This window comes from Crassostrea angulata, chromosome 7 (genome assembly GCF_025612915.1).
Source record: "Crassostrea angulata isolate pt1a10 chromosome 7, ASM2561291v2, whole genome shotgun sequence".
NCBI classification, from domain to species: domain Eukaryota; kingdom Metazoa; phylum Mollusca; class Bivalvia; order Ostreida; family Ostreidae; genus Magallana; species Magallana angulata.
The window spans coordinates 17,980,678-17,994,511 of record NC_069117.1 but is presented as its reverse complement, the minus strand read 5'-3'; the positions used below and the strand labels follow the sequence as shown (position 1 = coordinate 17,994,511).

Here is a 13,834-nt window from a genome sequence, read left to right as displayed (position 1 = left end):
AGGCTCGTGGGGACGTAATTTCGTGTATACTCTTATACATTTGTATCTACAAAAGGAAACATGACTTTATTACTTCAATTTATTAATTCGTGGAGGATGTTAATTCGTGGATAAGAGGTACACACGAATTCCACGAAAATTGAGCCACCACGAAATCTAATGATTCCACAGGGTTTGTCTCTTCCAAATAACAATCAACACAGTTGATACGTCTTCATTTTTACTTTGTCTACAACAATCACCATACATTCGATCTGTATCCTTAACAATCATACACTGCATAATATCTAAAATATCAAGAAAATTGCAACAAAAGGGCTCCAATAACTATTTGAATGAAGGTGAGGTGACATTAGTCTGCTTAACCATGTAGTGTGTAATACATTGGAATGATGGACTAAATTAAAAGAGAACATGACGCCCTATTTTCACCCATTAACAACATCCGACATTTAATTGTAATTCAATAAATAACATTATACACGTCGTAAACTTCCTCGCCCAAATAAGTAAGAACACACTCTGTCAATGATGAATGATCCACCTATATCTGCTGCTAGAATCTGTAGCACTGTATTACGGAACTGGAAAAATAAAACAAAATTTTCAGCTTTAAAGTTTTCTTCACTGAACTAAATCCTAGAATTGTTAGAATTAAATTGATATTATCAATGGTTGAGAACAGTCTTTTTTAATGAAAAAAGTAGAAAACAGAATCTGTCTAACTGGTCTTACCTCTGTTGGTAATGGAACTATTTCGAATTGATCTGCTATATCTGGGACTACTCCACTAGCTAGTGCCGTGATAGCAGTACAGGAGAAAGCGAGACTATACAGCAGAGGTTTGTTATTGAACAAACTCTCCATGAATGGCTCACCCTTTACAAAAAAAAATATTATTTTAATACACTTTTTATCTTAACCAATCATCTCAATTGTTGAAATGAATGATTTATAAACCAACAGTGACAATATATGCATGGAACTAGCAACTGGATAACAAAACATTTCTATTTATTTAATATACTTTTACTTTCTACTTTTGAAAAGGTCAATTCCATGCAATATTCAATAAAGAGTGAATACAAGTATTTGTATGGCTTAAAATATGATTAACTTACCTTGTAGTTCACAGCAAAAGTGGAAACTTGAAGAGCCATTGAAATAATGTACACAGTTGTGTTTAGTATATTTGGGGAAAATTTTGCCTCTAAATCTACAAATTCGTCCTCCCTACAAGTTAATAAAATGAAAACTATGATTAAACACAAGTTCAGAGTATAAATTGGACCAACGTTTATTCATCAGCAATAATATTTCATTAGGTTCAAAAGAACTGCAAGTGAAGACAATTCTTGGTGCATATTTTTTTGATTTACTTTTGTTCAAGATTGTCTCCACAGGCTGTCACAAAAATAAGTCACTGTTAACTAGTTTATCACTGTTATATTGGAAAATAAAGCAAATCAGCAATTCTAATATCAAAGCAAAAAGGCTGCTGCTCAAACATAAATTTGAAACAGCAAGAAAACTTATGCTATTCATTTGAAAATTAAAATTACCGTACAAGTTCTGTGCTTGTAAATTAAATGTACATGAACAAAGCAAGATCAAATTTAATGTAAACCTTTTGTTTCAACTTAGATTTAAAATTATTATATCAATTGCATACCTAGGAGGAGTAATGGCCTTGGCACCCTGCACTAAATAGACTAGACAACAGAAGTGGACAGTGAATTGTAGAGACACTGTCAATAATGTGTATATGTTAAAGATGTTGGGTAGAGGTCTCGCCTTGGACAAGGTTTTCAAAGGCTGTAAAAATACCAAGTATATCTTTTATATCACAATTCAAACACACTTCAAATTAAAAAAAAATATATTTTCAAATTTGTATTAAAGTTACCGAGTATCACAAAGAATTAACATGGAATTCACCTTCATTTTCTATATAAACAAGCCATAATTAAAATCTTTCAGGGTAAAAAATATACATGTTAAACCATAATGGAACCAATGATTACCTTTGACCTAGATATGAAGAGGAAACAGCCGGCCAGCAGCAGACCCTGCATGGTGGCCTGACTGTCACTGAACTTGATGCCGTCCAGGTACAAGACGCTCTGACTATACGCTAGGATCAGGGCGTTCAGCGCCAGGATCTTGAACATCTGTAGGGTGGTCACCAAGGTACATCTACCCTGCTTGATTATATGGCACACTGCAAGTAGGAAAACAATTCCTGTTTTAAATTCGTACACAGTACCCGGTATATACAGTACCTGTATTTATAGATAATACATGTACTGTGAAAATTACTCTGTCAATAAACTGACAGAGCAAAAATATTGTTTTTTTGCATAACAAGTAAGAATGTGAATCTTAAGCTGAGATGAAAATTCAAATGTAGGGTATTTTGGCCAATATGGACAAAGCTTAATATACCGGTACATGTACTTGTCAATTGATGGCTTGATCTATGAAATGCTATCAGAGAAATCTCCAATCAAATCATAAAAAGAATATTGCAAGAATTCAGGAAAGAGTATAAGAACTCTCCAAGCTGTGAACTCTTACCACACATGGTAGTGGAAAGCTTGGAGGTGAAGGGAGAGGCTATGCTGGCATCTCCAAGCTTCACAATCTGGGCCTTCTCCTCTTCTTCTATTTCCCTCATCATATTGGCTAACTTTTTCTGTAAAACCAAGCATTGTTTGTCAAACTTTATGACTCTGACTTAGAATGATGATGTCTATGATTCATAATTTGATGTACACTGCATTTACATAATTCAAATATGAAGGTGTTCTACCTGTGCCGGAGCTAAGTTGTCTCCTCTTGCCACTGCTCTTGCTTTAGCAGCACGTCCCGATAATTTACCAGTAGTTTTCATACCAGGGGGCATTCCTCTGTCACTGGGACCAGATGCTTCACCATCCACTGAAGTTCCCTGAAAAAATTGTTAAACATTTCCAAAATTTAAAATGAATGATATTAAAAAGATTGTACTGTGGTTTCATTAATATTCAAGGGTATCAATTTTCGTGGATGAAGTGAAAATCAGTTTCAAGGATAGGTAAATTCGTGGCCAATGACCCTATCAATACAAAATGTTAATAGAAATTGCACTTCGATGAACATTTAGTTTCGTGGATCAATTAAACAACGAAATCCACGAAAATTGGTATTCAATGAATATTGATGAAACCACAGTAATTCATAAATTCAACTTGTCAATAACTGTAAACCAAGTTTTATTCCGACAACTTTATTTCTTGATTTAACAGTGAGAAACTGGTTCACATTGACATATTTTTATGATCAGGCCTTATTCACACTTGAGTTGTCTTTACACCGAAACAGAAAGAAAGATTTGCAGCACGAATAATTCGTGACAACAAGACGCTCATGAGTCTCGCAAATATATCTTGCACACAAAAAAAGTTGCAATGCAGTTCACAGATAAAATGTACATGTACCTCATCTTGCTTCTCCCTCTTTCTCCTCCTCTCAATTGGCCTCTCTGGTGCATTAGCAAGCAAAGCAACACCTATAGAGTAATTCATAATGTCTTAGTAAACATGAGTACAGTAAAGTCCTTGGAATCTCATGAAACAGCTATGTTATAACTGTATCTTGATTTCATGCATAGAAATATGAATGGCAAATTATGATACTTTCATTTAAAAGTCAATACAAGAACATTAGTCATCCAATTGACCAATGTATTGTAAAACAATAACCCGGTAGGAAGTTTTCCACCTTTTCATTTCTAAATTTGTTAAATTTAAAATTTCTTACCAACATGAGCATGTTTCAGCGCTCCTACATCATTGGTTCCATCTCCGCACATCAATGTGGTAAATCCCAAACCCTTCAGGGTGATTATCACAAATTCCTACAATTCAGGAAAGAATTGGCTTAAGCCTCTGCCTTTTCATATACTAGTACTAGTTCTGACAATTAAAATTGTCTAATTTCTCTTTCATGATGGACAGATATACAGTAGATGTTTACCTTTTGTTTAGGTGACACACGAGCAAACACTCTGGCAGCAGGGAGTACAGACTTCATACATTTCTTATCTTGCGTCTGCAGATAGGATATTGCCTAAAAGAAATTTTAAAATAGATACTATGAATCCAGGGTCAATTTCGCAAAAGAACTACCAATATACCATTTAAATATGTTAGCATTTATCTTAATAAAAAATTAACATTTTTCTCATTGCTTAAAGTGTGTAAGATTGTTTTACCATTTGAAGACTTTTAAAGACGTAATACCAATACAATCATTTGTGTCATTTACATGTATTTGCACTCAAAGGCAGTACATGTTTATGTCATAAAAAATCATGCTCACTTGAAATTCTTTGAAAGATCCATTATTCCATTAAAAACTCTGTAGATACCTTATTTACATGAATACTTAATTCTGTGATTCAACTGTTTTGCATCAAATCGCAAGAATATAAAATCACGAATGCCAAATTTTTATCATAGTTTCATATTGTTTACATCTGTCCAAAAAATAAAAAAAGATTTTAAAATCTGCAAGACGGGCTTCTTGCGATTTCACACTGATTTTAATTCTTCGCATTTAATTAGGTATCAACAGTGTTTTGCTACTCCTTAATCAGTAATGCTGGTCGTTTATCATTTCTCCATCAGATACTTACATCCCCTGTGAGACAGAGATCGTATTTGGGGAGGACCTTGGCTCTCAGGGTCTCAGGTTTCAAAGGGAGAATTATTTTGTCATCTATAGACTGCCAGTGCCAGGAGCCATCTGTCAAAAATCACAAACAAATGATTTACTTTTGTTGTTGTTGATTCAATAGCGTGCATATATATTTTTTAGGTGGATACAGGGATTTAAAGAGAGAATTAAACATGAGTTTTGAGAATGATCTGGGTTTGGATTTAGTAATTTAAATATAAAGAACTGCACACCCTACAATACAATGGAAGTGGTTCAAATACCTAAAGAATTGGGTTTTTCTAGAATCAACATTTCTTTCCTGGTCATTTTGAGTTCCTTGGCCACATGACAGGCTGTGAGCGGGTTGTCTCCAGTGATCATTACAACCTATATAAAAGAAACGTGCAAAGAAAACTGTATAACAATCTAAAACTACAGCAAGTTAAAGACATTGACAACAACAGTGAACAGTCAAATAAAAGGCACAGAAGAGCAACCTGATTAGATTAATTATTTCTTACATGGTGAGAAGCCTGACTGATTTCCTTGATGACAGCCTTGGAGTCGGACTTCAGGGGACAGGAGATGATGACAAAGCCACAGAACTGTAGGTCCTTCTCCACTTCATCACGTGCCATTTCTCTCACCTACAGCGACATCAAACTTTAAATTGAATTTACAAATATGTAAATGTACATGACCCAAGGTCTGATGCAATAAAATGAATAAACTTCAAAAACTACTTATATCAATATACAATGTACTACACATACTGTACTTTTAGGTGAAATTTAAATATACTTAAAGTTTGATATTCCTTGATGTCAGTAATTTTAATAATTTTATTAAAATATCAGTATCATGAATTAAAATGCATCATTAAAAGATATAAAATGAATCAGATTTTCAATTATATTGCTTTGAAATAATATAACATGAAAATATGTATACCATACATGTGCAACCTTTCTTGCATGATTTTCAAAAAATATTATCTGACATTCCCCTAAATACTTTTATACATTCAAATTTGGGAGTCATGCATTTTCAAATATTGACAATTATAATAAAGTTAATAACCATCCTTTCAAGGGGAGATAGATTGAAAATTTTAGTAAAATTTGGAGAGAGAGATGATTTCAGTCAATGAATATTATTGAGGTTACCTGTTGATGGGATAGACTTCCTAACGATTTACATCCAAGGGCAAGAACTCTTGCTCCTCGTCTAGACATCTCCATGTATACATCATCATAATCAGCAGGCATTTCCTTAAACTAAAATAAAAATATTAGAGCATGGAATAGTGAATAATTCAATCAATAATACTTGTTTCATAATACTTAGAATTTCATATTTATGAATACATTTATTTTTTCTTTTCAATAACTGGAAGAAAATGTCATACACCTAAAAACCTTAAAATAGCACATGTTCATGTACAAGAAAATACATCTCAAGAAATACCTGGGTAAATCAATTAGAGATTTTTTTTTTACATATTTTCTGTTAACTGTTGTTTAAAATTCAGTTTCTAAATTCTATATCTCACAACAGGTTCCAGTGTTAAGTTTTGAACCTTACCATTGGCTTCAGGGTCTCCGGGGCTCCTTTTACTGTGGCTATGTATTCCGTTTCCAAAGAACCAGGGGCTGTGTGTCCAGCAATCACTGACATTCTCTTTAGAGCACTTGCAAAATGAAAGCGGTGATAAATCTTCAGACCATGCGTCTTCTTCTTCTGGGGAACAACCGACTCTCCTGGAGAACCAATCAGTAATAATGATATATATTCTCTCAATTTCACTATTTTTTAAAGGTTTCCCTTTTTCATTCCTGTTCATAAAACAGAAATGGTAAATATTCCTTACAGAAAATTTTTATTTGTACATAAAGCTGTATTTATTAAACATCTAGAAACCAACATTCTATCAAACATTGTCTTAATTAACGGGTACTCAAAATAACAACAACTTCAATATGTTGTACATCAGTATTATGTAATGTAAACCAACTTTTATTTGCGGCTACTTTATTTCGCGATTTACTTCCAATAAAGTATTTAGCAACAACTATTGTTCGCTATGAAGCCTCATCTAGACTCGTATATCTTTATAACAACCATACAACAAAGACTGGTTCTCGGCAAGAAATACAGTGGAGCCTCAGATATCCGGACGCCAGATATCTGGACGCTTCACTAACCGGTCGATTTTTATTGGGAACGGAATTTTTACACAATAATTTGTCTCGTTTATCCGGAATTCCGCGTTCCGGATCAGGACGGTCAAATTTTACCACATAATACAGTTTTCCTTTAAATTTTACCTCATTTAACCGGACGGTCACATTTAAGTGTTCGGGGGCACAAAAGTTTTTTTATGCGCAAGTGCAAATTGGTGTAAAAACATCTGACACTGGTTGTTGGTTTTAAACAATGCCTTCGTCCGGTAATGGGGGTCACCTGTGTCACGCAATGTACTCGCCCGAGGATATTACGATAACCATGGATGCGACATGTTTAATTGTCGCCATTTAACTTATGAACTGTTATTGTTTGATTAAAATGTCATGAAAATTGTTTAATTTGTGTTTAAAAAAGTCATCTATTGATTGAATTAAAATTCTATTAATCGTAGTATGATTAGATCGTTCGTACGCCTATTCATTTTAAAACGTAATTGAAATGAAATATTTGATAATTTGAGTTCTGTTTACGATAGTTATTAAGACCGCTTGGGATGTTCAGGGTATCGACATTAATTTTATAGCGTGTGTTCAATAAACAGTGTAATAATAATTTATGCCAAACATGGCGTGGATGAGTGTTCACGCTACTTGTAAAAATCGCTTGGGTGCAATTAACTCTATAGAAAGATGGATACGTAAAATTAGCTTGGGTAAGTTCTGTCAATGAAAAAATAGCTTGGACAATTATCAATAAGGGAATATATACAGATTTTCACCCATTTTCAATCATCAAATGTTGAGCAGCTTCAAACATGTCAACACCACCGGCCAAGAGAGCGAGAGTTACGATCACCGCTAGCTTGAAGAAAAAGATTTGTCAGCGTAAAGTGGAACACCGACTTTCTTCTCTTCGCTTTGTTATGCGAATGTAATTAAAATATCGGTTTAATACAGTGATTGTTATGTACATGTACATGTGTTGCATTAAAGAATGTAGTGCTAAGTTTCCTGTGGAAAAAACATACCTTAAATAATGTTTTTAACAATATTTTGTTTTGTGAATTTAAAAAAAATCTAAACTTTTTTTGTAGTGCTTATGGCTATCAAAATAAAATATTTAATTGTATAATTAATTTATGAGTTATGTTTCCATAAATATTAAAGGTAAATATCACAATTCAGATATCCGGACGCTTCACCTATCCGGACGATTTGGCCTGGGGACAAAAGTGTCCGGATAAGTGAGGCTCCACTGTATCCCCGACAATGAGGCTCTCGCGAACCTCCTGAAAGTTGGTGTACAAGGGCCTTTTTTCTGTGCTCTAACACAGCTTTCTTACCTTTAGTGAGGTTCCACTCCACTGCTTTCAGTGTCGCCTTCTCTAGGGGATCCCCCACCAAGTCATCCTCCAGATGAACCAGAGCGTGACATGTGGCAAGGACATGCACAGTTTCTAATGGTGCTTCAGCTGCTGTTATCATTTGCTTCCCACTGAAATACATTCACTCAACTCAAGATTAAATATTTCCCAATCCTAAAATTAAATACCAGTAAGGACAAATTCTTAATGTCTGAAAGTCTGCAAGTTTAAAATTTCTGACAGACATGTATCTGGTCACTTTATGAACAATTGTGTTAATGCACTGATAACTACAAGTCTTTAACTAAATACCACAGATTCTATGGATATTATTTCGACATTTACAATAAACAAACATTGATAAATACATGTTGCTTCACCTAATAATTACAAGAAAACACAACCATAAAATACATTTTAACGTAACCCCTGCCCTTACTTGAGCCCTGTGATGCCCTCCACCACTAAATCATCAGCTGTCAGTGTCCCTGTCTTATCAAAGCAGCAAATGTCCACCTTTCCAGCAAATGGTATTCTGAAAGGCTCTGTGCAGTATACATCTGAAGATCAAAAATGTTAAGATTCTGCTTGTTGAACTTTGAATAAAAAAATGGCATGAACAGAAACATGTGATATAACCTGTAAAACATGTACAGAAGTCATTAAATGAAAAAAAAATTAACCAATTGTAAGAAATTTATGCATCATTTCTTATCTTTTCCTTGTTGATGTTCATTCTAGCAATAAACAATATTAAGTGGTGAACTTACAGAGTTTGGTGAGAGCCAGCAGACTGGTGTTGACAGCCAGGGAGAGTTCTATCGGGAGCTCTGGGGGTACCACTGAGGTCAGAATCAGTGTACACTCCAGAAACAGCTTGTAGCGGTTCCTCTTGGGGTCCTTTGTCCCTGCACCAAAATTACTCAAACTTAAGCACCCACTAAGTTCATCATAAAAGAAACTAATTGCTTAAATAATAAAATATTGGGTTTTCATTCATAAAGCTTCAGGAAGAAAGAAAACTGTGACAGAGGTTACAATAAGTGTTCAACGAGTACAAACCCTCAATCCACACATAAGATGCTGCAGTGACTGCAAACACAAGGAGGAAGAGGATAAAACCAAAGGTCTCCAGGTTATTGGCTGTCACCCTCTTTACTCCAAACAGAATTGTCTTCAACAGCTTGCCTTGTGATGTTCCAAAGCTATGTCTCAAGACATACGCCACACATCCATTGTCTGTAGCTACAATAACCCAATAAATACATGTACAAACACTGTATATGATCTCAAATATCAAGCATTCTTCAATGAAATTGTTTATCACACTTTCATGCTTATATACAGTGCATGTACTAGTATACAAATATCATCACATATTCTGATCAATTCCTGTATTTAAATAAGTATGGTAAGCCAAGCAATGTACCGGTAAATGGTTTTGAAAGTGTACTCAAAACCCATGCAACTCAACATTTTGTTTGATTGCTTACTCTTCATTCCGGGTCCAGTTTTACTGGGTGGTGTGTGTTGAACAACTTTGGTCCCTCCATACAACACATGTAGTTTTCCATCAGTTTCTATATCTAGAACATGATGACTGTCTAAATTCTCCAGTGCCTCCTACAATGTCAACAGCATATCTTTTACAATTACATGTACATTTGCAAAACACATTACATGAACGAAATTTTGTTTGAAATGGTACATGGTTTCTAATTTCCCAAGAGGAAACTGACTGCTCTGGAGGTAACCCTACAATTTGACGTACCTGTAAATATATTGCCTCTTTTATTTACAATGTACATGTAGATCTGCCTTTGAAACAACAGAATTCACAGACTTTGAATTCATGATAGATTAATAGATACATACCTTCATAACAGGCACTGATTCCCCTGTCAACATAGATTCATCCACAATACACGGGCCTCTGAGCAGCAACAAGTCGCAAGGCACAAGTCTGTCCTCCTGAGATCGACCAATGGACACCAAGTCACCTGGAATCAATTCGTTGCTGAATATTGGCCTCCATTTTCTATTCCTGTAGACCTACAGAAAATATCCATATTATTGTCTTTATCAGTTTATGTACATACAATACACCCTTTAAGTCATTTAGTTTAAACATTTCCCATTTTTATGTGTTCTTTTTACATAAAATCCAATTTGTACAAGACCTTGGGAGGTTGTATCAGTAGGCTTTACCTGTATCAAGTAAGGTTTATTTCCCATTTTTCTAATCTCTGCCATGTTTCTCAGTTGCTGCTGCACAAGGGTAGCCTCAAATGCCACCAACATGAACAGTGTGAAAATGCTGTAGTACCAGTATTCATCTAGACACCATAAACCAACACAAAACACTTGGAATACAAAGAAGGGAGCTGTAGCTCTTTCTTTAAATAACTCCATGAACTGTGGAATATCCATCTCCATACTAAAAAAATACGAAACCTAATAAATATTAGCACTTAAAATTCAAATATTTTTACAGCATAAAATTTTGCAAAGAATACAGTATTCTCACAAGAATATCAATAATGTTTGGAGAGAAAAAACTGTATTTTTTTTTATATTTGACATTTGTACTTCACAGATTCAAACACTTGATGTATTGGTAGAAGGAAAACTGAATTCAACTGATATTGGTGTTCTTAAAAATCTGTCCAAATAAAGCTAATAAGCATGTTCATTCATTTACAAAAAGTAAATCATACATGTTTTTCCCATATTTCTTCTCTGCTTGTTTTAACTCTTCTTCCTCTTGGTAGCCCTTCCAATCCATATATTCATTGACAGATAAATTCACTGGAAACTGGGCAGAAACAAACTGTTTTTTCTCCTCTCGGTCATATACATAGCGAGTCTTTTGATATACAAACCATAGATCTGGATGTTTTCCATCACCCTGAAAGTGTAGAAATTTTTAATCTCTTATAGATGAAAACTAATCATACAGTAAACTTTACTATATATTCATCCCTCTACATCTAATTTTTATTTTCCTGTGATCTTAAATATGAACATCACATCATATCAACATTGTGTAGTTTCATTCTTAATCTTTACTGGGGGAGGGGGGGGGGTTCTGTTATAAAAATAACAAAGATTAATGACATTGAAAAATAAACATTGAAAAAATTGCTTTGGGAGAGCCTCATTAACAACTAAGTTTTTAAAAGTAAATCAATGTCTATTTTAAATCATGTATTGTATGGGAAGACATAATTTACCTTTTCTCTGTGCAGTTTGACAAACTCAGTTGACCCATTATTTGGTGTTGGTGTAACTTTTAACCATTCTGCACCATCTGGATGTTTAACCTAAGTAAACATTTTAAAAAAGGTTAGCACAAAAAAAAAATAGTTTCATTTTATCAATAAGTAAGCTGTGCAAACAGAAAGAAGAATATCACTATTAAAAATTGCTATCTTATGCGCTATATTAAATAACAATTCATCTTATACGCTATATTAAATAACAATTTACAAGAGGAAACATATATATTTCTTAGGATATGGGTTATCTCTTTACTTGAATGTTTTGACAAAGGTTAAACTTCATGCAATATCAGTACAAAGGAAATTCGGACTACCATCTGTTGTATGAAACGTAAAGAAATGTAAAACCATTCTAAGTTTATGTCTGCAAACATTTTTAAAAATTCTAAAATCTTTATTCAAATACCTTTGAACATGTCATCCAACAACGTAAATCTACAGACCATACACAAAACAGCATCGCTAAAATCTGCAACAAGGCAATGCCGACAAGCGCAATCAAGCCGGCTTCAAAATAGTTCTCAACGCCATAAATTACTGTCCAGCAGTAGAACCATAACAAATACAATATACAAAATGGGCCAATTGTTCCATGTAAGTAAAGAGGCCGTAGATTATGAAAACTTATCGTTTGAATATCCTCACTCAAGGCTGGACCAGCCATGATGATGATGAGATCTGAAAACAATCGACGTCAATTTGAAGCTTGGAAGTGAAAAAAAAAGATAACTCTCGAACCCGAGCAAATAAATGGACATTTTTTATATCGTAAATATCTAGTTTTCTTTTTGTCACGGCACAGTAATTTCCATGTCAGGGTCATTTCTTGAAATTTCAACTTCTGTGCCAGAGCCAATTATTATAGTGTAAATAAATTGGAGAAAATTAGAGGAGGGGAAGTTTAAAAAAGGTCAAATATCAATTTCAATTTGGGGGTTTCTGTTTTTATCGAGATCATTTTTTGATTATTATGTTAAGGTCATTAATTATTTCCATGTCAAGGCCATTTATTGATTATGAAATGCATCATCTTGGTTTTTTTAGCCTGTCAGATCCATGATAATAATAAAGCCATGTGCATCTAACATACCCGTTAACCTTTCAAAGCTGCCATGTGGGAGAATCTCCCCCTTACCAACTTGGCTAAGGGGGGGATTTTGCGTAAACGACGTTTTTTTTGGGTAACCCGAATTACCAAAATGACAGTATTTACCAAAATGACGCCTGCAATTACCGGAATGACACTTAAATCTACAGAAATGACACTTGATTTTTATTAAAAAAATGTTTTTCACCACAAATATATTAAATTGTATCAATTAATGTAATTATCATTGTAAATAATTTGTATAATTGCAAGACGGAAAATGGTTGGATACTTGGAAAATTATGAGATGCGCGTGCATGTAATTGGACCCTCTGATATTCAAAAGCATGCAATTAAAATGTCTCATTTATTGTAATATGTATTTTTAATTAGAAAATACTAATTTATATTGATTTTTTCACGATAGCTTATTTTATACAAGTAATAAATCATTATTGTCGTTATAAGAGTTATCGTTTTTGGATTTTCAATAAATGCAATATAACTTAGGTTTTATTTCTGTTTGGTTATGAAGCATTTACATGAAAGACATAAACGTATAATATAATATATCCCCTTTTTAATGTATATGAAGTGTCAATCCTGTAGATTTTAGTGTCATTCCTGTAATTTCAGGTGTCATTTCTGTAAATCCTGTCATTTCGGTAATTCGATGTACCGCGTTTTTTCACGTGAAATGCAAATAAATATTAAAAATACTGTTTGATACCTTATTTTACCATTGTAATTATTGCATTTGCAATCATTTTAAATTTTATTATTTCTTTGACTACCAGTGTGCAATTACAACTTGTGTTGTGTTCAGAAAACTATTAATTTGTTTGCATGGTACAATACAAGAAGTCAATAGTGCCACTTTTTATATTAAGTCTTCTTAATTATTGTTGCGTATTGAACCATCACTGCATGCTGACATCTAGGGTAAACACAGACAATTTATTTTGCGTATTTTGAATATGCAGTGAAACCCAGTTAAGAAAAAACCAGTAAATAATATTCATTAAAATTAGATTTTTAGGCCGTTTTGCGGGAGTCTCCCGCGCAATGCGGGAGGGTTAACAGGTATGATCCAAATGGCAGCAAATTAATTAAATGTCTGAATATTCTTCCCTATCTTAATATAACACAAATCCAATGAAGTCGAAGGACAAAGCTCTTGGGAACCCTACAAAATGGTTTTATGTATTACATAAT

General features: G+C 33.9%; 1 protein-coding gene across 1 annotated transcript; it reads right to left on the bottom strand.

Annotated features, from left to right (window-relative positions):
- Positions 1 to 207: 207 nt before the first annotated feature.
- LOC128192421 (endoplasmic reticulum transmembrane helix translocase-like) lies at positions 208 to 12,225 on the bottom strand. The gene is made up of 25 exons (XM_052865070.1): positions 11,939 to 12,225; positions 11,485 to 11,574; positions 10,969 to 11,159; positions 10,460 to 10,688; positions 10,127 to 10,303; positions 9,745 to 9,874; positions 9,314 to 9,496; positions 9,022 to 9,159; positions 8,691 to 8,811; positions 8,231 to 8,382; positions 6,286 to 6,461; positions 5,868 to 5,978; positions 5,223 to 5,348; positions 4,983 to 5,088; positions 4,679 to 4,788; positions 4,018 to 4,110; positions 3,802 to 3,898; positions 3,480 to 3,550; positions 2,813 to 2,950; positions 2,578 to 2,695; positions 2,025 to 2,221; positions 1,673 to 1,815; positions 1,122 to 1,233; positions 736 to 879; positions 208 to 584 (listed from the first exon to the last, which is right to left on the bottom strand). The coding sequence occupies exons 1-25, from the start codon at positions 12,194 to 12,196 to the stop codon at positions 477 to 479; spliced, it is 3,519 nt and encodes a 1,172-aa protein (XP_052721030.1). The 5' UTR covers positions 12,197 to 12,225; the 3' UTR covers positions 208 to 476.
- Positions 12,226 to 13,834: the final 1,609 nt, after the last annotated feature.

Coding starts and splice junctions, on each gene's coding strand:
- LOC128192421 (XM_052865070.1), bottom strand. CDS start 12,196: ATGGCTGGTCCAGCCTTGAGTGAGGATATTCAAACGATAAGTTTTCAT. Junction 4,111..4,678: donor ATCTCTGTCTCACAGGGGAT/GTAAGTATCTGA, acceptor AATTTCTTTTAG/GCAATATCCTATCTGCAGAC. Junction 3,551..3,801: donor GCTGAAACATGCTCATGTTG/GTAAGAAATTTT, acceptor ATTACTCTATAG/GTGTTGCTTTGCTTGCTAAT.